Source organism: Sipha flava, unplaced genomic scaffold, assembly GCF_003268045.1.
Source record: "Sipha flava isolate LNK unplaced genomic scaffold, YSA_version1 207_pilon_pilon, whole genome shotgun sequence".
Lineage (NCBI taxonomy): Eukaryota > Metazoa > Arthropoda > Insecta > Hemiptera > Aphididae > Sipha > Sipha flava.
The window spans coordinates 1,195,432-1,219,049 of record NW_020272813.1 but is presented as its reverse complement, the minus strand read 5'-3'; the positions used below and the strand labels follow the sequence as shown (position 1 = coordinate 1,219,049).

General features: G+C 26.9%; 1 protein-coding gene across 1 annotated transcript in view; it reads left to right on the top strand.

Annotated features, from left to right (window-relative positions):
• LOC112682601 (trace amine-associated receptor 1) overlaps window positions 1-21,253 on the top strand; it is a 74,617-nt gene extending 53,364 nt beyond the window's left edge. The window contains exons 2-8 of the mRNA XM_025553240.1: window positions 1,382-1,622; window positions 2,083-2,208; window positions 10,965-11,081; window positions 19,377-19,670; window positions 20,376-20,531; window positions 20,599-20,724; window positions 20,792-21,253. Coding sequence (XP_025409025.1) covers window positions 1,401-1,622; window positions 2,083-2,208; window positions 10,965-11,081; window positions 19,377-19,670; window positions 20,376-20,531; window positions 20,599-20,724; window positions 20,792-21,037 — 1,287 coding nt within the window. The 5' untranslated portion in view covers window positions 1,382-1,400 and the 3' untranslated portion in view covers window positions 21,038-21,253. The remainder of the gene's footprint in view (window positions 1-1,381; window positions 1,623-2,082; window positions 2,209-10,964; window positions 11,082-19,376; window positions 19,671-20,375; window positions 20,532-20,598; window positions 20,725-20,791) is intronic.
• The last annotated feature ends 2,365 nt before the right edge of the window (window positions 21,254-23,618 follow it).

The following is a 23,618-nucleotide window of genomic DNA, read 5'->3' as shown; positions in this document are numbered from 1 at the left end:
CTTTGTAGCTAAGTATAAAGGTTAAAAAAGTATATATCTGTATTATTTGTAATCAAAAAAATTAATTAATTTTAAGAAAAAATTCATATACTCTAATTTTAAAATCGTGACTCGAATATTTTTGAAAATTTTATTAAAACAGATTTAATTAAGTAGCATGGAAAAAAATAATCATTGTATAATTTAAAATCAAAATATTATGCATATATTACTTTTAATAAAAATCAATTGAAAAAAAAAGGTCAATTCTGACAAAAATAGGAATAAAAATAAAAAATGTATAAACAATTTATCAAATTATTTTATTAAAAATGAAACTTATTATAAAAAATATAGTCATCACTTCACTCAAATCTAAAAATAAACTTGTAACCATATAATATTATAAAAAATATATTATAATAGCATTAGCACATTATATGCATATAATATATATAAATATATCTATATATTATATGTATCTTTTATGAAAATCATAAAAATTGAAATTGATCTGGAAGACGAATGTACATGGAAATGATCAAAGTTTAAAATGAAAATAAAGTCAACTCATTATACATTATATGGCCAATAAGAATTAAATTCAGAAATAATTCAAGCTGTATTTATTCCTGAACAGCAAAAACGGAAGTATTAAAAACGTCTTTTTTTAATTTCAAAAATGATATGAAAAATTAAAATAATTATTGTAACTAAACCCTATAAGAAAATTTTTTTTAATTTTTTTTTTTATTTTGGAATGTGCTTGAAAATGAAAAATCAGTAGAATCTATGGATATATGATTTACAATATTCGACAATACTTAAAATTATCCGAATATTTCATATATCTTATTACATAGAATATCGTTAAACTGAAAACTAAATTTGAACATCCGTCTGTTTTTTTAATTGTAAAATCAAAGAACCCGTTGATAACGGAAAAGTCCTGTTTTGATTAATGTTTTATGGTCACCTACGTTTTTCAGTAAAATACATATGCTTACATATAGGATGAATACGCACGCTAGTCTACCGATTTTTATAATACTGTGGGTCAGATTTATCACAGAAAAAAAAGATTTAACATAAAAGCGTATACCATATAATATAGTACGTAGATATCGCACAACATAAATTTTAGTATTTTACGGATTCATATCTTTACATAATATAATGTATAATATTATATCCTGTATAGTGCCTTTTAAATTTCTTATGTACCGAGTATTTAAAATACGGATTATTAATTTAAATTGCTATTGCAGTGTCTGCTCCACAAATAGTGAAAAATCAATCACAAGATAACATATATTGTCATATAATATTAAGCGAGTTTGATGTTAAAATAAAAATCATAATAAATTGCATAATAATTTTATGGTCATATTTTCTTTTCTAGTGTTAAACCATGTAAGAAAATGAGGGCTGGCAGGTCAACGGTACTAACAGCTCCACTTTTATACAATAGCAGTTGCTGGCATCCACGTATCTACCCCAACGGTCTGCTATTTCGCATAACCGTTTCCGGCATTACGGAAAGTGCATTCGTCTCATTGCTCACGTTAGCCATCCTTGTTGCTAATCTGATGGTAATAGTTACAATTAACAGCGACAGATACACGAAATTCATTCATCCACAGGTAAAATTACGTATTAATTTAAAGGTAGTGTAACTTTATAGTTGACGAGAAAACATATTTCCTTTGGACCATTGTACCGCGACCCGTGTTGGATGTACCGCTATGAATAAGAAGACATAAACAAATAAAGCCAACTCACGGTTCACTCATTAAAAATATCTCTTATACAAAGCTTTTTCAATTTCAAAATCGCAAATTTCCAACGCATTCGTTGTTCACTATTGACATTATTTTAAGAAAAATAAAAATAAAAATAATATTTCTAAACCTGAAAGACCAAAAAAAAAAAAAACAACAAATAGATTCACCGATACCAATTCTCCGAATATATTCTTTTTCTGCCCACCGTGCACATAATATATTATATTCTACATCGATTCTACTTTTTCACGTCAATACACACCTAAAATTATAAGAAATGTATGTATACTGAATAGAATTATTTTTTTTTATTTTCCAGCCTCGGTACTTAGTGACATCGCTCGCTTGCAATGACCTAGCCATCGGACTACTAGTTACGCCGTTAGCTGCTTTTTCAGCCTTGGTTCATTGTTGGCCATACTCTGAAATTATATGTCAAATTCAAGTAAGCTGATACATGCGTATTATTTTTTATGTAATATGAAGTACTTAAGCTATTTCAATTCGTGTACCTGTGAAAAACAGATATTTTAAAATAAATATATTTTTATTATACTATTAATATCAGCTTATTTTGTCTTATCTATTTGTAAAAAATGTATAAACAACAAAAAAATATGCATATAAATATATACATATAAATATTCAAGTTTACAAGAAAATAAGATAGACGACAAACAATTATATGAAAATTTTAAATGAAAATGTTTCTTACATATGAACTATAAATTATTTATTATAATTAGCTCTTTTTATTGCCCTTTAAACAATTATAGTGCGCGTATATAGTTGATAAATAATCATAAAATCAACGTGAAATAAATAAGAAATATTAATAGAAATATAATTGGCAATGTGAAGTATTGATGAACTGTAGTCTTTAATTTATTTTATTTTTATAACTTTTAAATGGTTCGTTTTTATCTTATATTTTATACAGCAACTCCAAAGGGTATATTTTAAGTGTAAATGTAAACTATACAAATCAGAATATAGTATATATTTTTTTTCCTAACCTAGTTATTCTTGGAGTTTTTTTACTTAAAAAAGTTTTTCTATGTAGACTATTTGTTAGTACATTTTTTACATAATTTTCAAACCGTGAAATAACAGAAATATCTGAATCGATCATCTAAAAAGGACGTCAAACTTTTCCAAAAGTAATGGTACAATGATTTTGAACAGTGTAATAATGTTTATAGAATACAATTGAAGAACCGAATTAAACTCGAATAAATAACATCAACGCCTAATATAGATATGAAAATTGCGTTTTACTTAAATAATAAAACGCATACCTAAGTACATGGACATTTATATTAAAAGGACCAAAATAATAATATTATTTACTTACAAGACTTTCACAAATAACATGTTATTTATTATCAATATAATCTCGTATAATACGTTTGAAAACGAATGTGGTCGAATTATTGATCGTATTGTGTAACACGTACAAATACATCAATACGATGATATTGTTAATTTATTTATTACACTTCGTGTAGTAAAATTTATTTAAAAATAACTCAACGACACTGCAGAAATATAGATGACGAATGCAACTATTATATGGTTCTTGAATAGGACCTATGGGTGAAATACTTTAAAATATAACTATTCATCGAGTATATTTATTTTAAAGAACCTTTTATTCATATCGAATAGAACGATCTTATTCAGTTCACGAGCATAGTTCACTCTCTTGGTCTTTACATTATATATCCTTATATATACACGTATAAAGTAAAACTATTTCCAATAACACTACTATCCTAAATCTATTCATTTTTATATAGACCGATAGACGATACTTAATGCTAGCCAAATTACTATACCAGGGTATGCGGCATTGAGCCTTTACACGTCCCAGGGAAATTATTAAGACACTTTCCAGCGTATATTATATTTCCCACGAGATGTATAGCCAAGACCATTCCGATAATATATTGGAAAGCCCATTATCGAAATCCGCTTATGATCCCATTACGAGCGGTAGCATTTTCCAGTAGAAGGGTATATATAATAATACTATCATCAGTTGGTGGTCGTAATGTATGTAATAAAACTAGCAAAATTTTGGAATTACATTTTGACGAATCGACTTACGAGGGGCAACGGTCGGCAACAATAAACTAATCTGAGTTGAACGAAACACAATGTGTTGTGAGCATGAAAGCCGATGAATACGATAACTACATATGCCGTGGACAGAACGAGGAGAGCACGGAAAAGGGACAACGTGATACCTTTGGAATTCGACGAATTCGTGCGTTAGTAGAATATATAAATTCATCCACATGCAATACATGCCCGCACTTTAAAAACATCGATTGACAACAGCGCGTAAATACTCAAGTCTATTAATTTTCAGGCGAACGGCCGTGATCAAAATAGACAACCATCTCTGACTTTCACAAGTGCCAATGAGTGAAGGACATGAAAAATAGATATTCGAAATAACTACACTGAGCCTGTTTAACATTCAGCGCGTCGTTATTCAGACGAAACTCGCGCTAACGGATACAGCAGGTACAATTGATTCACTGGCGCAAGTTTAAAAAGATGGAATTTCATTTGTGTTTGTTTTTTTTCGGTTTTCGCCAAGCCCTTATCCATCATTATCACACGCGCCGAGTTCGACCGTTTAGGACGACTTAATCGAGTAATCGCTCTTGCAGGTCATCCTTTTAATATTCAACACTGGTCGGAGTACAAGATTTCTTTCAAGTATACTCATCGCACTGACGTGATTCATTAAGACCGACCCGCGTCCAACTCGTCTACGATTCCGTCATTATGGTCACCCCCATAATCTTGTTTTCTAATGTATCATTTTTCCGAGCCATCCATTCCCGGTGTATGGTATACGAGTCTTCGAAAAATACACTTTCAAAAACGTAATCCGGAAATTTATTATTACGTTCCGTGGTGCGATCGTGGTCATCAAAACTATTCAGAACAATATTTTTGTTTCGATTCGTCAATTATGATTTGAAAAAACTTGCAAGAGATACACCAAACCGAAACACGCATAAAGTTGAGTTGAGTCTAAAAGTTGTTTTATACGAAATTTAATGTTGACATAGTATAATAAGTACCCATCACAAATTATAATAATACACTTTTGAACGCTACCTACTAAATTTTAAACTGCATGTCCCCAGCCCCTATGACCTCGAACTTTTGAGTTCAAATTTATACAGTCGTTTGTATTTCTTTTTGCTTATTTGTGCTTTTATTCTCATCGTTTGTGCTTAACCCTTTTCCTAGATGTTAAAAATTAAAGGTGGGAGAGGCCTAAGGACTTAGCCTCCCCACTAACCAATTTTTTTATATATGCGTACGACGTTTTACGTATGAATCGACGTTGTGTGGTTGCGAGACGCAAAAACAACGACGGATAATAATCGACTGAATTGAACACTAAACAAATAATCTATTATTCTATATCTACTATTATCTTTATCGACATCCGATTGATATCCAGCGGGTTATACGGTCGATACGGGGTTATAGTATTATTTATACTTAAACAAAAATTATAGCAAGATATGAGAGGTAATTTGCAGATAATATATTATTGGAAGTATTAAGTCCTCTTAATACATTTTTTTTTTCGATTGGATGAAATATGTGTATATAGTTTATAATTTGAAATTTGAAAAATTTGTCAAAGTATGCAAAATAAGCATAAAAATTTTAAAATATGCACTCTCCTGCAAAAGCTATCAAACATGCAAAAAATATATATATATATTTATATATATAATATATATAATACATGCAATACACTACTTTCAAATTTTAGATCTGATATCATGGCACCGAGAAACGAATTTATTTTGCACTCTGCTATATTTAACAATAATAAAAAAAGTATGCAAATATATTTATCTCTAAATAGTCAGATATATTATAATAATTATTAAGATTTATGGAAAATAGTAACATGATAGGTACCTATACTGGTGTACAATATACATATACATTATATAGCATAAAATTAAAAAAATACTTGGATTTGTATTCAAATACTTTGTGAGTATTCGTAAAATACATTTTTATAATAGTATTTTAAAAATATTTTTAATACTTTTTATTCGAATACTAGTATTAGTATCTTAATACTTTTTCAAAAGTATTGTTTACAAACCGTGTTTACAGTTAGACATGTAGGTACGTATAAGTTTCAGTGCGAATTCGCAGTAGCCTGTCACATCTAAAATTCCGTGGTCGGATAAAATGGTTGCTTAAACGTCTACCCAAATTTAAAAATGACAAAATAAAAAAGGTTTCGTACAATTTTAAAAACGTGTTATGATATTATAATAGAAGTTTTTTTCAAAATGAAAATTCATCAATAATAATTATATCACTTCGGAGCTTTAGAGAGAAGAGCTCTTATTGTTTTAAAATACACGTAAAAATGTTAATATTTAAAATATTTAAATTAATTTTAAAAAAATAAAGTGGGTCATTATAAAAAAAAAACCCAAGTAAATCAGAATTTTCTACTGCAGTTTGATCACAAATCTGCACAAACATGGAATAAACGAACAGATCAATATGAAATAAAAAATTAGTTAGTGGGGAGGCTAAGTCCTTAGGCCCCTCCCTCCTTCAATGTTTAACATCTCGGAAACGGGTTAAGCACAAACGACGAGAAAAAAGCACAAACAAGCACAAACGAAATACAAACGACTGTAAAAATTTGAACTCAAAATTCCGAGGTCGTGGGAGGGCTGAGCATGTTCCTAGCCCCCCCCCCCCTCTTTGAAAATTCGATAACTCGGAAACGGGTTAAGCACAAACGATGGAAATAAAAGCACAGACAAGCACAAACGAAATACAAACGACTGTAAAAATTTGAACTCGAAAGTTCGAGGTAATGGGAGGGCTGAGCATGTCCCCAGCCTCCCCACCTTGAAAATTCGATAACTCGAAAACGGGTTAAGCACAAACTACGGAAAAAAAAGCACAAACAAGCTACAAACGAAGCATAAACGACTGTAAAACTTTGAACTCGAAAGTCCGTGGTGGGAGGGCTGGGGACATGCAGCTTTAATTTTATGACTATTATGAATATTTTGCAATAATTGCGCATGATTTTTAATATTCTAAAACAAAAATTAATAAAAAAATATTTTCATTTACAATAATAAAAAACAAATTTTCCAAATATCCAACGAATCTCTATTAATTTTTAGTTCATAATTTTAAATATCCATTAACACCAATTCATAGTGTAAATTCTCACCCATGACATGATTCGACATGGCAGCTCCAAAGACTCCAAACTCTTTTAAATACCAAAAAAATATAATTTAAATTAAATAAGATATATTACATATATACATACTACTCATATAATGTAATATAATATTATAAACTACCGTAAAACACATGTTTGGAAAGCTGTTATCAAATTTTCATTAAGGTAATTTTAATTAATGCAATATGATTTAAATATTTCATAACAAAACAAATTTAATTTATTTTCCATTTTTCAAAATTATTGTTTAAAAACGGTATGAGTAAAGATAAATGATTATTATACAAATGTATATTACGTGTATATAAATAAATGATTTGATACATATTTTAGTATTATTGTCATTCACATCTCTAATTAAATGTATGTTACACTTAAATGTTATAAACATTTTAATTTAATAACAATGAGTATATTTTTTTTGCACTTAACTTGATATTAATATCAGAGATGTGGAACATAGGTGTATAATTATTGTTTATATCAATATCCAACAGTAGTTTACAAATTTACTTTGTATATTATCTATATTATTAAAGCGTATAAATAATTATAAAATTGATAGTGTTCAACATTCAAATACAATTATTCAATTTATTGCCTTCCGTTCGTTAAAAATGTATTCAATTAATGTTTTTACATAGAACGTTTAGTTCGAAAGTTGACCATAGAAGTTATTATAATCACTTTCACAATGTTTTACTGTTTTTAATTAGTATTTTATATCATTATTCAATATTGCTTGTTACTAATTGCTATTATTCCAAAAAATTGAATGATTAACAGATAATGGTAGAACGAATTCCGATGCTACCAAATGGTTTTAGTACTAGTGGCATACTTGTGGAGAAGATATTTTTTTTTTTTAACCTTAAGTTAATCACACCATAAATTATGAAAATTGAAAAAAAAATAGAAAATTTTGCAGAATCATTGCAATTATTGTTAATTTAACAATAGAGTTGTTTCAAATTAATTAATTTGCAATAATTTTAATGACCATAATTCTTATCACCAGTACATCGTCTATTATTAACAGTAAACATTTGTCGTGACAACAATATGGTATATTCGTACTGATGATTGTTTTTGTATTAATACAAATCATACTAATGCACATATTATCAATTGGAAAAAGTACTCTTATCGGCTTTATGTTTACAAGATTTTTGTTAACTCTACATAGAATGTTATAACTATGAGTGTGATTTTTCTTTGGGTACGGACTACTTATATGGTACTTTTTAAAAAAGGTAAATTTCTTGCACTGATGGACCCTTTTAATGATCTCAAGCTTTCCATGAAAACTTGTTTAATTTGACAATTCTTTTATTTTTCCCAATGTCTTTACTATTTCTGGGGATAATAATTCTGCTGTTTCTTGTTTAATTATGAGTGTCAGAAATTCTTTAATATGCATCAATAATACGTCAAACATTTTAGTACTTCTTTTTCTTTCCTGCGTATAACTCTAAATACAAGTACGCTGTGATTTTAAACTTAATTTCAAAAATTCTCTAATGCAGTTATTAAATAGTCTTTTATCTACAACTTGTCACCCTTTTCCCATGAGTCTAGTCGTAATTATCTGTAGCAAGCAAGAGGTTGTATTTTTCACTATATAGAAAATCGCAAATTCCTATTTTTCTATAAATAAAAAAATCCAACTGTTCCGTATCTCTGCCATAACAGGATTTTGGTAGCAAACTTCGTGATTTTTAAAGTATTGAACTATTGAAGTAGCTTCATATTTTCTTGAATTTAGTCATTAACCAATGAGTTTAATTAAGTATTATATCTATATATTTATATATATATTTATATTATAATATAATTAATTAAATATCCAGTTATGTTTTGCCCAGTTATTGATGCCTAGATACTTATTCATGGCAATAGTTAAATAGGAACGTGTATGATTTATTAAAATAGTCTATATAAATTTAAAATTACTGTGTTCTCAAATTTACAGAGGTCACATTTACTAATAATGTTCTGAATTTGAACGGTACGCGAAGAAAAAACTGCAAAGTTCATGGTAAATTTCAAAAATTATACATTTTTATATAGCTATTGAAATTCAAACTTAGTACAATACTTCAACATTAAATTATAAATCAATTTATTTATTGAGTTAAATTAATAACTACGTTGGCCAATAAGAATAAAATCATTTGTTTGACGTCAATGCAATAGTAACAATAAAAATAACAACAAACCACTACAAACCAGAATATCAATATATAGTTTCTATTTTACGACTACATACAACTCTCCACACATATTGTATAAAGGTCCGGTCAGACAAAAGCGGACTGTCCACGTGGCCAGGCCGCCGGTCCACCGCGGACCGTGTACACTATTTAAATACATCATACTGATTAAACAGATGGCGGCCTACCGCAGCGAACTAATATAGTCCGCTGCGGACAAACGGGTTGTATTTTTTCAAATAGTTCGCGGCGAACTCAAATAAAATGTATACATTATACATAATAAAAACAATATATTATATTTTAAATATAGATTATATAATATATAGGTAATATAATAATAATAACTAATAATATTTTAATAACATAACTATACTATACTAATCAAGTATAATATTATTAGAATCAAAATTCTTAGAAACCTTCAATTAAACTAATAATAAATTCTAGAAAATGTATCAACGATATTAATAACAACATCAAAATAACTTGTTTTGATATAATATTGTGTATTAACTATAAATTGAAATGAAGTACTTCATTTAAAACAGTGCACCGAAAAAGAACGATGGCTGATGAAACGGAACGATTGATTGATCTTGTGCGAGAATGCATTTAATTGTATGATATAAGTCATCCAGATTATAAAGATGCATTTAAAAGCCATTTTCTTTTTTTTTCTTGTTTGACTTAAGGCTTAAGTGAAAAAGTAAAAATAAAAAATAACCAGCAGTAAACTTTATTGCTGTTTTCAAACTGGTTCGCTTAAATTGTCTGCATTCTGTTTTACCATTAGCAGACCGGTGGACTAATACACGGCGGACCAGCGACCAGGCGCGGACAGTCCGCTTTCTGTTTGACCGGATCTATTATACGAATAAGATGGACTTATTATACGAATTTGTCGATTTCTATTTCTGTATTCGAATAACCAAAGCACGTGATGGGTACTAAACGATCGTCTAACAAGCTCTCGTTAACCAAGGTTTCTTTGATGAACGTAAATACAGGCGATGAGTTTTGGATTTTTGGTGACTTTGTTTAATTTCATATTATATTTAATATTTCTCTATTTGAATAAAAAATATAACATTCAGAACATAAATAAATGAGGTCATAGTTCATGGAATATTGACATATACAAACAGATCACTCCAAATATCAAAAAAATTAATACGCTTGAATTTCCAGAAAATAATATTCAAAGTAAATCTTCAATAAATTATAAATATTGCGATTAAGTTATAAAGGCCCGAAATCTAGGATTTTACTCAAGTAGTTTCTTGAATTTTTATTTTTGTTTTAATTTTCATTGATAATTATAAAAAAATTCATTTTTTCTTTTCCTTTCAACGACAACTAAAATTCAAAAAATGTATGTACAAACAAAAAATAGTAATAAGGTGAAAATCAAATATCTTTTGAAATACAATTTATAACACCCTTCACAGATAGGTTAACAATCGTTACATTAGGTAACTAAATAATACGATTTTAGTAAATAATAATAAATAAAAAATAAATATAAATAAAATATTATAATAAATAATAGTAAGTAAATAATAATAAAATAAAATATAAGTATTATTTTCTATAACATTGTTTTCAACTACCATAAAAAAAGTTTTTTATAATCACTGTAGTGAACTATACTTAAATTTACAAGGGTACTTTTTGATATAAATATGTAATTTTTTTTTTATGTTTATTTAGGCACTACTGAGGGCAGCTTTGCCACAACAAAATGCTATGATCCTGGTTTTCATGGCAGTAGACAGATATACGTGCATGTTACACCCAAATAAGTATCATAAACATTCGAGTAAAAAAGTAAGTAACAATGAAAATTTAAATATTTTATCCGTTGAGATTATTACACATAGCCATACAAGAATTTTATCAAAATAATACAAAATTAAAATAAATTTCCAATGTTCACAGTTTTAAAATGCAAAACGTATAATAAACCTAAAGTGAAAATAAAGTTGCAAAATAATCAATGCGTACAATAAATACTAATTTAATACAAATGTGTAATCATAATTTATTTTAAAACATCAATAGTCAAGATATTTTAAATCAATTCTAGTTGACATTTTTAATCAAGTTTTTTGAATTATTCAAAAAAAAATAAAAATATTGGTATTTTGTAATATACCTAACGTAATATCTATTGAATAACGCAGTAGTGACTACTATCTAAAAATTACAATCAATTCTAAACAGTATGTGCACAGGTAAAATTATACAGTACTTTTACTTTCTACTTTTAAAGTTACAGCTCAGAGTAAATTTTATATTTTATTTTAAGTCAAACTCACCAACTATTCCTGTGTTTTGAATTTATGAAAAAAAAATAATATTAAAAATGTGTAGTTCATATTACACTTTATAATGCAATTTGGGGTTATCCTACGGTAATAAAATGCTATAGTGTTCTACGCAAAAAAAATAAAAGCCACTGCAAAGTTGAAAATTAAACTCAATAAACGATAGTCAGTTCTAAAGATTCGATCTCTTGTTACAATATAAATAAAAAAAATCCAAGTATTATATTCTAAGTGAAACGAGAAATATATTAGTTTGACCATAATATGTATATGTATTTTTTTTTTTTTTTTGTCACAATTTCGACCAAGATTGCTTCGATCATCACAGTCATAAGAATTGTTATCTATTTGGTACTTTGAAGGCAGTTATTTTACAATTTTCTAAGCAGTTTTCTTAATATTTATGAAAAACTGACAAAAAAATATAAAAATACACAAAAATATATAACATACCGATTTTCGACCAATCAAATTTTTGTTTTTATCATAACTCAATAAATAATAATTGTGAAGACATGACATTTTCACTGAATGCTTTTATCATCGTTTGTTACAGATGGCATAATTTCCAAAAGATTTTTTTTTTAGCTGTTTATACCAATGTCCATTAAATAATAATACTAATTTAATTAAAGACACTTTCTAGTTTCGAGTTATTTTAATGGACCTTGTATTGTTTATATGCTCTTGAAATTTTCGATTTTTTTAAAATTTTAGATCCTTTATTTTTCACAAAAGTTAGAATATTAAAAGTTCATCTTTCCCCACTAAAATATTTCATTCTTTTAATATATCAACCATATTATTAATTATGAAGTAATATACCCAACTTCTTTTACACAGAATCGATTTTTTGAGAGCAACGGTACATTGTTTTCAAGTTTATATAATATTATATAAACTATTTTGTATAGACTAATATAGCAATACCATTCACCCATAATTGTATCACCCCTCAGAATATAGTCCTGTCCAACCTAAGAGTCTTGCTCTTTCTATATATTTCTATATATTATTTATTATTTACCATTTCTATATATAAAAAAATATATTGGTAGATTTGAAATTAATAGACTCAAAAAGTATGAGATTGATTCTTACGAGGTTATTGTAAAATGATCCGCATTACCTAGAGGTTAGTGTCAATGGTTGAAACCGTTGAAATCTATTGATAGGCTCATACTACCAACTCCCAAAATCGGTTATAGGTATTTTTAGTACCTTAATATAAACACATATGAAAAAATCAGTTATTAAGAGGACGTCACACCCGCATGTGTTGTCTCTGTCTGACATATGTACAACATATAAAATTTGCGTTCAGTGATTCAAATGTAGTGAAGTTAGCTTTAATATTTAAATAAACTGACCTATAATCAAACTGTAAGAGAAAAACATTATCTATGTTTTGTTAATCGCTTTTTTTCGATATTTAAATTTTTTAGCAAGTTATGATGTTTTTTTAAATGTAATATTTCATATACTCATAACACACTTAAAAATTTTTATTATATACTTCATTATAAGTTATTATAAGTTTACTCTAATATTAAAACTAATTTCACTACATTTAAATCACTGAACGCAAATTTGCTATGTTGTAGGTATGTCAGACGAAGACAACACATACGGGTGTGACGTCCTCTTAACTATTATTACAGTTATTTTGTTGGCATGTGTAAATTTCGTCAAAAAAAGAATTAAATTAAATTTTTAGTCAAAAAACATATAACAATGAGGTGATCTGTGTAAATAAAAAAAAATTAACGGGTACTATGGTAGTTTTATATATATTCTAAATTACACGCCGATAATCCATTTTTTATCACAGATACAAGACAATATATAATAAAAACTAACAATAACAACAGATTTCCAGGTCAATTAGAAGGCACATAAGAAATTCAAAATAAAATACATACTTTACATTTTTAAGACAAACTACACTTCGTGATTAATTAGCCATTTACATAAGACCTATTCTGAGTTAAAAAAACATCCGTATAGCAAATAATAATAGTCACGTATAAACACATTTTTTTTTTCTTACCACACTGTGGTTGCGTTCAACATTTAAATATAAAGGTTAAGCAAATATACCAGTAAACCTGTACGTATTATTTTTAAAAAATAATTTACAACTACAATCCACAAATAATAATGAGCATCTTACATGTTCTAAAAACATTCAAATCGTGATAATTGAAAATTTTTAGTAACTCAAATACTTCCTTTAAAAATTCCTTTAAATGTGTGTTCAATATTAATATTTATGTTAAAAACTTGAACTTATTTTTACCCACTTAAACTCAAGTTGTCGCGAGTAAGACTCTGCATACACATACAATCATAATTCCATACTCATAATATAAATACAAATATTCAGATGAATAACAATAAAATTCCAACAAAAAATCTATTCAAAACATCTATGTACTAAAATCTAATGTGTATTTATGCGGACGGAAACAATAAGTATAGAATAAAAATACAAAGTATTTATCTTTCACGTCAAAACTAACTTTAAAGCAAAATATTCGTCAACATTTATTTTTATTTACACTAGAATGTAATTTCCTTTTGGCACTCGTGCAATCAAAATAATATATTTGAATACTCATATATTATTATTAATGTTGATGTCTTTTACGCTGTATCTCATGACTAATTTGTATATATATATATATTTTATAAGGTTCTACTCAATCGTCAGGTTGATAGCAATTCCTTTTTTTTTCATGAACGTAAATATTAAATTTGACGGAACTGTTCACATTCATGGATAATATATGCAATAGAAATTAGTATTAAATTAACTAAAACAATTATTATGATCATTATTTGCAACATTTATTTTCGAAAATAATATGCCATCCCATCCAAATTAAGTATTTTCAAAAATAATGTGAGTCTTATAAGAAGTAAATTTAACTTTTAAACCATAATAGTTCAATATATCGTATGAGCTTGAACTCTGTCATGTTCAATCACGATTAATTAGTTTATGACAGTATATACATTAAAATATTTCTTTGGATCTCATCCCTTGTATAATCTTGTGTTTATATTTAATTTAAAAGTAAAATCAAATACATTTACATTAATTATTTACTAAAAGTAAAAATAATGCATTTCTTAGGAAAGGAATGCACGTTTATTCCGAGCACTAATTATATTACATTTACTCAATTGACCGTGGTTTTTAAAAATTATTCTGCAACCAAAGAAATAAAAATTTCATGCATATACAATACATATAGCTAGTAGCTAGAGCTTTTTTTATTACTGTTAGTAAAATGTAATTTCCTTTGAGTTCTGGTATAATTTGAATTTCTATTTCCTATTAATATCCTACGTATATTGCAAGTTTTTTCTGAAAATGTCCCGTTGAAATATTAAAATGGCTATGATAGAAACTAATAAATTTCTCATTCCGTTCTAAGAAATAGTATAGTGGTTAGTGGCAGAGACTCTTGAACCACTATGTTTACAATTTAAACATAGGAAATTAACATTTATAAAGTTTCGATTGAAATTTCTCTTTAACCTATACCAGTAATAATAATATATGAGAAAGGTATCGTCCTAACATGAAACTAAATTGAAAGCTCAAGCCTAAATCATAATAACCTCCATTAAACGTGTTTGCTGTTTCCTGTACATTTTAACCATGTAGTGATGCATAATATTACTGTGGACAATAGGTCCAAAACGTTTTCAAAAAATTCCAAAGAAAATTAAAATATCTACTTTCATCCACAGTCATATATAACATTTAATTTAAGCACATATATTTTTATTGAGATCAATAATACAAATATTAATAAAAATATTAACCTTTAAACTTGATATTTAGATACGTATAATCCTTTATACTTGCATTATAATAATATTTTTTTTTATAACTTTTAATAGTAATATAATTAATTCTATCACCCATTATATACTCTTAACGTACAAATAAAATATTACTTATAAAAAATACATCAATGTTTATAACAATCAGTGAGAGATACAATGAGTTAAAAATCAATTACGCTTTTAAGTGGCATATTTTATTCCTATAGGTCCTCCACAATTTGCTAGTTATTAAATATATTATAAGCTAATTTTAAATTCTGATTAAGGGTTATTCCTGACCTATATTAGATTTTTTTTATTTAATACTTGAAAAATATTTTTTAATATTGTACCTAGTGGATCAAAATCTACTCTTAAAATCATTTTCAATACCATGATTTATCGTTATTTTCAAATTTAGCAATAATAATATATATATAGTAGTATAAGCTTCTTTAATTCTAGCATTAGGGTAATCAAAGCCAGACAAACACCCATCTCGACCCACCAATATCTGTAACATCAACTCTACATCATGTATAGTGTTAAAAATAACTAAAACTAGATACCTATATAATTTAAATTATTTACCAATATTTAAACTCAAAACAGAATTAAATGGTTTCCATATTTTAAATCTACTAATTATTATCTTAATATTCATAATTAATGAATCATGTTATGTATGAAAAAATACGTGAAAGTATAATCACTTGAATATACTAACCTACTTTAATGTAATATAATATTGCAATTTATAGTTTTATGAATTAGTTGAAAATAAAAATATATATAATGATATCTCCATAAATATTTCTTATCTAATATATAATGTTTCGTTACAAAACAAAATTATCACATTCATCATCATTTCAGATTATTTTACAAATATATATATATATATATATATATATATATTAATTTACTAGATGTCTCCGGAATTACAGAAATTAAAGTGTAAAGTAATTACTTGATCGATTCAAACATAAGCATAACGTAAATTCAGACCCAACTCCATAATAAATTCCGGAAATAAAATGCGAAGGAGAAAATAAATTTTTTCAATTTGGTTTTTTTTCGCGACAAATAATATAACACAAAATAAAGCATATATTTTATAAATTAAAATTGTATATTACAAAAATAAAATATGGAAATACTATATTGTAGTGTTTTAAAACTAAGGATAGTTATATCAATATATTTTAACATGGTATCTACTATGCATCCACAAAATACACAGCAAATCAGGCCAACTCACGTTGATTTTGGAGTGAATAATAAATTACTTAAAGTAATTTAAATTGTAAAAATTATTACATATTACAGTCAAAATTGTTTTTGTCGTCTTAAAATATGAAAATCGAGAATTTTATACGATAACTTAACATATTACTGTAGACTGTAATAGTTGACACGGTATATAAAATAAAAACCTCCGTCATAATTTATCAAGTTGTATTGTGTTTTCCACTTAGAAAAAAATATAAATTTGACAAGAAAAACAGCACTCTTATGATTGTAAAAATTGTGGTTGAAAAATGTCGGTCATAGAGTCATAACAACCATGATCGGATATATATAGGAGGGAAGACCAAGTCACACTGTTCGTGCTCCGTTGTAGCATAAATCTCCGGTCGCCGGTAGCTATAATGCACTTAGTACTCATGCGCGTACATAAGGAGAGAGGTTCACACCTCCCCCCCCCCCCCCGAAAATTCAGGAAAATTATTATATATGTTTTATAGAATAAAAGTAGTATATATATTATTTAAATATGAAAATATACAACCTAAACCCCCCCAAATATTTTTTAAATTAAATTCCCTCTAAATTATTTAAATTGTGTTTAAAGCCCAAGGTTCAACGAAAACTTGAAAAATTTGTATGATATAAGAGTGATTATTTTCAGCTCTTCTATAATTTACTCGCAGAACTAAGACATTTTAAATAACTCTAAATGTTAATATCTAATAATAGTCCATTCGTCAACTATAATCATTGTACAGCGACTGGCTAATGCGAAGTGCATATGAGTCATGGGAATAAGGATCAAAACACTACCTAATTTTTATGAAAAATGTTCTTAAATCTATTGTTATTTAAATTTTGTATAATCCTTTTCTCAAAATTATAAGTGGGTTTGAAAAATTCTAGGCCCAGTTCAACCAGATGTTGTAAACCTTTAAAAATAGCATTTACTAAGGAAAATACCAGTTTCCTTAGAAGAAAAAAAGGATAGACGAGCAAATATTAAATTTAGAAAAAATCCTAGATGAATATATTATCAATGTCAATCATAAACTTATATTTTTTAATAACATACAGCTAAGTCTGCAATAGAGTTCCAAGCTCTACTTCTACTTAAAAATTATAAATTTGTAATGCTACTTGTTAAGATTATAACTGTATGCACGCAATGCATAGAAAACCAAATAAAATGGAAAATTTAGAATTTGGTAATTCAATCTTGCATAAATGGATTCGCTTTTATAAGTGATCTCTTCATTTAGCGTACAAACTACTTTTTAAAAAATAACAAGCTCGTAGATGATGACCATGAAAATGAAGATGATAGAAAAGATGATGATGATAAAAATACTAAAATATTTAGATAATATTAACACCCATTGATTGTTTACCGTTTAGTAATTTACACATATATTATATTTATCTATTATATATATGCAAACAGTCGCAAACAAAATGTACATCATTTAATAGGCAAGAAGTTTCTCTTTAATATGGATGTAATAAATATTATGTAAAATTGAGTAAATTTTATCCACAGTCTTTGGGAAAAAAAAAAAAAACGTAATTCCAAATCAATTTCATTATGAATGTATTAAAAAAAATAAAAATATTTCGTACTATTATTTCTATTTATATAACACGGATAGAACTATTTGAAAAATAAATTTTATTTTATTTTTTAGTTTTTATGTGGTAAAAAAAATAAACAATTTATGCCCTAAATTAAATTAAAATATCAGATACATTGAAAAATGTCTCATTGAAATAGCTATAACTTGAGTTATAAAAATATTTATAAATTTCCAGTAACATATCTGAACTCAACAGGATGTAGACATAATATTTAAAAAAAAAATTAAATTTTTCTCATTTTGAAATCGAGCAATAAAGACCGCCTAATTTTAATTTGTGGACCACTGTGCGCGCCAGTGACTGGACTCGAACCTAAGACCGTATAGACACAGCCGCCTTATTTCGCTGGACTATATACGCTCCCTAATTTTGCATTATTATACATCGTGTGAAACACAAAAGAGCTTATCGAATGTGTTTAGACTATTCGAAAGAGATTAATTTCATTATTTTATCTTTTAATGACTGAAAAATTCGACCTCTAATTATGAGACATATTAATATAGATATAACTACTAAATATTTTACTTGTATAATACAACTGAATTACCCGAATTCGCCAGAGTCAAAGATTTATATTTGTATTCAAAGATAAAATAAACATAAATTAAGTATTTTTATCATTTTCTGTTTCAACCAAATTACCTATGCACGTCTCACTCAGTTATACTCGTATATTATAATTGGTAATTTTCTTAATGTATACTCTAACATTCTACGATTTAAGCTGAAAAAACGATTGTAAAAATCAAAATGTAATAGGTGATTAATTTTATTTTCTACAACAAAAAAAGAAACTATTACATATAACAACCTCTCTCTCCTTTTCCTATACAACTAGTTAATAAAAATAAAATAACTCAGAGAAAGGATTTAATACAACCCTAATAAAAAAAAAAAAAAAAACAAGAGCATTTTAAATAAATGTTCACAGAAAATGGTTCCTTGAAGCTCGTAGACCATATTGTAACGATATAGATTGGTTTAAAATAGCGTTCTCAAAAATGTTCAATCTTATTTCATGTTTAAATATGATCATTTACTAAATTTTGACATTTTATACTTACAGGGCTGTATGTTAGTGTTAAGTTTGACTTTAGTGGGTTCATTAACCGCTTTCGGTGCGGCAGTAATCCGTCGAGGTGGATATTTCTACAACGGCAATGGACTAATGGCATGCGAACCATTTTATCAAAGACCAAGTTTGCGAATATTGGCTGCATGCTTGTTTTACTTTCCCACAACAATGGCACTCATGTATTTCTACGGATCAGCATTGCACGTGGACAGGCTCAGGCATAGACAACAAATAAACATCTGTGCCGTTCTAGTGCAACCCATGTTACCTAACAACACAACCAAGGTACAACAATAATATTATATTAAAACTGTACGCCAACACATTTACTGTTGTAAATCTACTATACCCATATATCGTAATAAAATGTTGAGTATTTTTTACATTGATCGATTTTGAAACAATTTAAGTACATAAAGTATATAAACATAAGTATATTGACAATCACTTAAAATATCTTATCAATAAAGTATAGAAATTCAACAATTTAACTAACAACCTGGTGATCGCGTATTATTTTTCATACCTTTCTTACTGAACAACAATAACTACTATTACAGCTCTTTATTCTCTGTATTTACTATTTATTATTACTATTTCTCCGAATTTAAATGTTAATGATTAAATAATTCCAAAAAAATATTTTGTACTAAAAAAGTATTCAGTTTCACATCACAACAAATCGCTAAAATAAACATATTATAAACGTAGATGCTTTAAAAACATATAAATAGACGTATTTAATATAGGTACGTATTAATACATACTAATACTACTACGTATTAATATACGTAAAATATTGAAATCTAAGCAAGAAAGGACAAAAACAAACGTTCCGATAATAATGAATAAATAGGTACCTTATCAAGTTATAATTATCCGGTATAAGACATAATGGAACGCACGTACCAGTATTGTTTTATCCATGACCATACGTATTTACATCCAACTTTTGCTATAAATGAACCCAAGTAAATTTATTTAATCTAGAATGCACTTGATGAAGCATCCGATCAGTTGGCATCAAAAGAATTAAGACAAAGCATACGTACAACAAGAGCGATGGGGGCAGTAGCGTTGGGTTTCATAGTAGTCGTAACTCCTTGGACAATTCAAGAAGTCGTAACGGCATGCACTGGCTCAAAAGTATGTATTTTAAAATATAAATAAAGTTATGGACTGTAATTAAGGTTGGACATTAATACCTACGTAGATGCCGCCCGCTGTTGATTTCATAATCACATGGATTGCACTTAGCAATAGTTTTTGGAATCCATTCATATACTGGGCTTTGAACCGAAAGTTCAGGCGCATCAGCCGTAATATAATCAAAACTAAAGTATTTTTTTACAATCCTGTTTTCATGATTATTATTGATTTGTTAATCTTTTTAATTTTTTTTCCAGATTTTTCGTCGTAAAAAATATAGTTCAAGTGTGATATCTCCATCTTGTAATGTAGGACACCAAGAAGGCTGCTGCGCTAACAGAGACATGTGTTTCGCAGCACTTCAAAAAGACAGCGAGGATATAATTGAGGTAGACAGCCAATCATTAGGATCTCAAGACAGAGGAGGATTTCCTCCGACGCCACCGCCACCACCACCTTATAATAGGGGAGAAATACAACACTGTCACTCGAGAAGATACTGATATTGAAAACAAATCACAGTTCTGCTTATACTGATGAATCAAATAACTGTACATAAGATCGATGTATATAGAATCATAGTTCTAGTTAAAACGATTAAAGAATGGTTATAGAAAATATAAAATATTTATACAATATTAATCGTTTAACAGGGTGACTTTGACATCACTAATGTTTGAAACAAACTTCAAATTATCCAATTAATATAGATATACATATATTGAATAACGTGAAATCTATGTATTTTTATACAAACGAAACTAATTCAAATAAATTCAATTTTTAAAAATTAGGACTACGAATATATTAAAATAATAGCAATAAAATCAATTAGTTGACCCATTCAGATAATTTAAATTCATGTAATCATAAAACGATGTCGTTTTATTTGAAAGAAACATTTATTGTTTAAAATTACATAGTTAATGTTTTACCATTTCTTTGAGTAACCTTCAAAATAATTATAGTTTTTTCTTTATTAAAACTCAAAAATGTGTACCGTCGGGTTATATTATAAAACAATATAAATTCTCGGTCTCCTTAATAAGGTAAGTTTATTTCTAAACATTTTGTGCGCAACTATCCAATACAAAGCAAATCATTTTGAAGCAAAAACGATATGTTAATATAAGATAAAGTGAATGAAGCGATAGTCACTAATGCAACACGAATTTTTATCCATACACTCTTTCATTTTGACCCAACATTATTTTAGCTCGTGAATTATTTTATCGGTATCATACATTTATATTTTGTACATCAAAATATAAAAAAATTTTGAAGTTGAGAATATACAAAATAAACAATAGACTTACATAAAAACTAAAAGATATATTTAAATTGAACACATATTATGAAATAATAAATGTTTCACATAAAAATAACTCATTTGCTTATTAATATTTACAACAAAATTTTAAGGCAATATTTAGTATTTGGTGAAATTAACAATACAATTAAATAAAAATTAATAATTAATATAACCATTGATTATAATCAAATTTAAGCGAAATAAACACAATATCTACATTGTTTACTTAAGTAATTACAATTTGTTCCATGATTAAGAGGACACCACATTTAAGTTTGTAAATTATATTATCATCTTTGTTTTTCTTGTGCTATAACGTACCAAAAAATATGTTAACAATACATGACTAAACATCACAACAATAAAAAAAACAGGAAAATTATTTTAAAACTGAAACATTTACAAAACAAGTTAATGGAAACATTATTTTCTAAGACATCTCGGAGATTAAATATTAACGTCTATACTATGTAATACTGACCTCTTTATTGTTAGACTGTAAGCACATTAATTACATTTTTCATAACCTCATATTTTTCCTCTCCATTTGACACTCGTTTTCACTGTCAGCAAGAACATTTATTTTTCTTATTTTCTACATGATAAATGTTATAATTATAATACTATAACATATTTTACTACTAATTAGTTCTATTTGTTAACATAACTTTTTTGTAATAACTTCCTAATGAAAATTTAATAAAAAAAACAAATTCAATATTACACTTAAAAATAAGTTATTGATTTTAAATTACATTATTATTTTGGAGAATAATAGATATAACTAGTTCTCATAGAGTTTTCCAACAAAAAATGTATGACTTATTTACATAGACATTGTTTCCGTTTTTGATAGATCAAGAAATTATTCGATCTAAAAAAATATTGAATGACAAATATTTAATGTCAAATCTTTAAATCCCATCAGTTGAACTATTATCCATGTACCTACCTGACTAATAAAAAATATTCCTATGTTTCCTAAAATAAAAGGTGGTTCGATTTTCATTAATAAAAACGCAAAATATGATTTTTATTGCTATATTTCAATAAAAATAAAATAAATAACTGAGAAACATTTCAAGTAATTTAAATTTTGAATAATTTAGAACAATTTTAAATTGATTTTATCATAAAAAAAAAATGTAATGGAATGTAATTTATTTTATATACTTTTAACAACGATAATAATTCTTCAACACTTCATACTAATAAAAATAACTTGCAAATTTATATTAAAGATGGATCATATAAATATTAAATTATTAATTCCAATTATTTGTTACAATATTATTAAAAATAGGAAAATTAAATTTTACCCTTTCAGTTTCAGTTATAAAATCTATAATACCTATTTTAATTAATACTTCGAAAATATAATGGAATCATGGAAGATAAATTTAAATTACTACTAAGTATTGTTATTCTACCTATTATAGTAAAACGTAATATTTTAAAAAAGTTTGAAAGCCGTCACAAGCACATGCACTGATGATCAACATCAATGATCAACATGCTTACAAATGCTTTTTCTTCTCTGACTCAATGCAACTATGATAAGTACCAAAAACAAAATGAATATTCAATTACTTCTGATTGTATGTTTTATTTATAATTCCAAAATTATATTTTTATAATCTCATTTAATATGGGTGCTTATGAATTAGATTTTTTTTTATTATATTTAGTAAGATCAATAAAATACATAATATGTTTACTTTGCTTAAATAAATTTATATTTATAAGTCACAAATTCAGATACTAATATACTG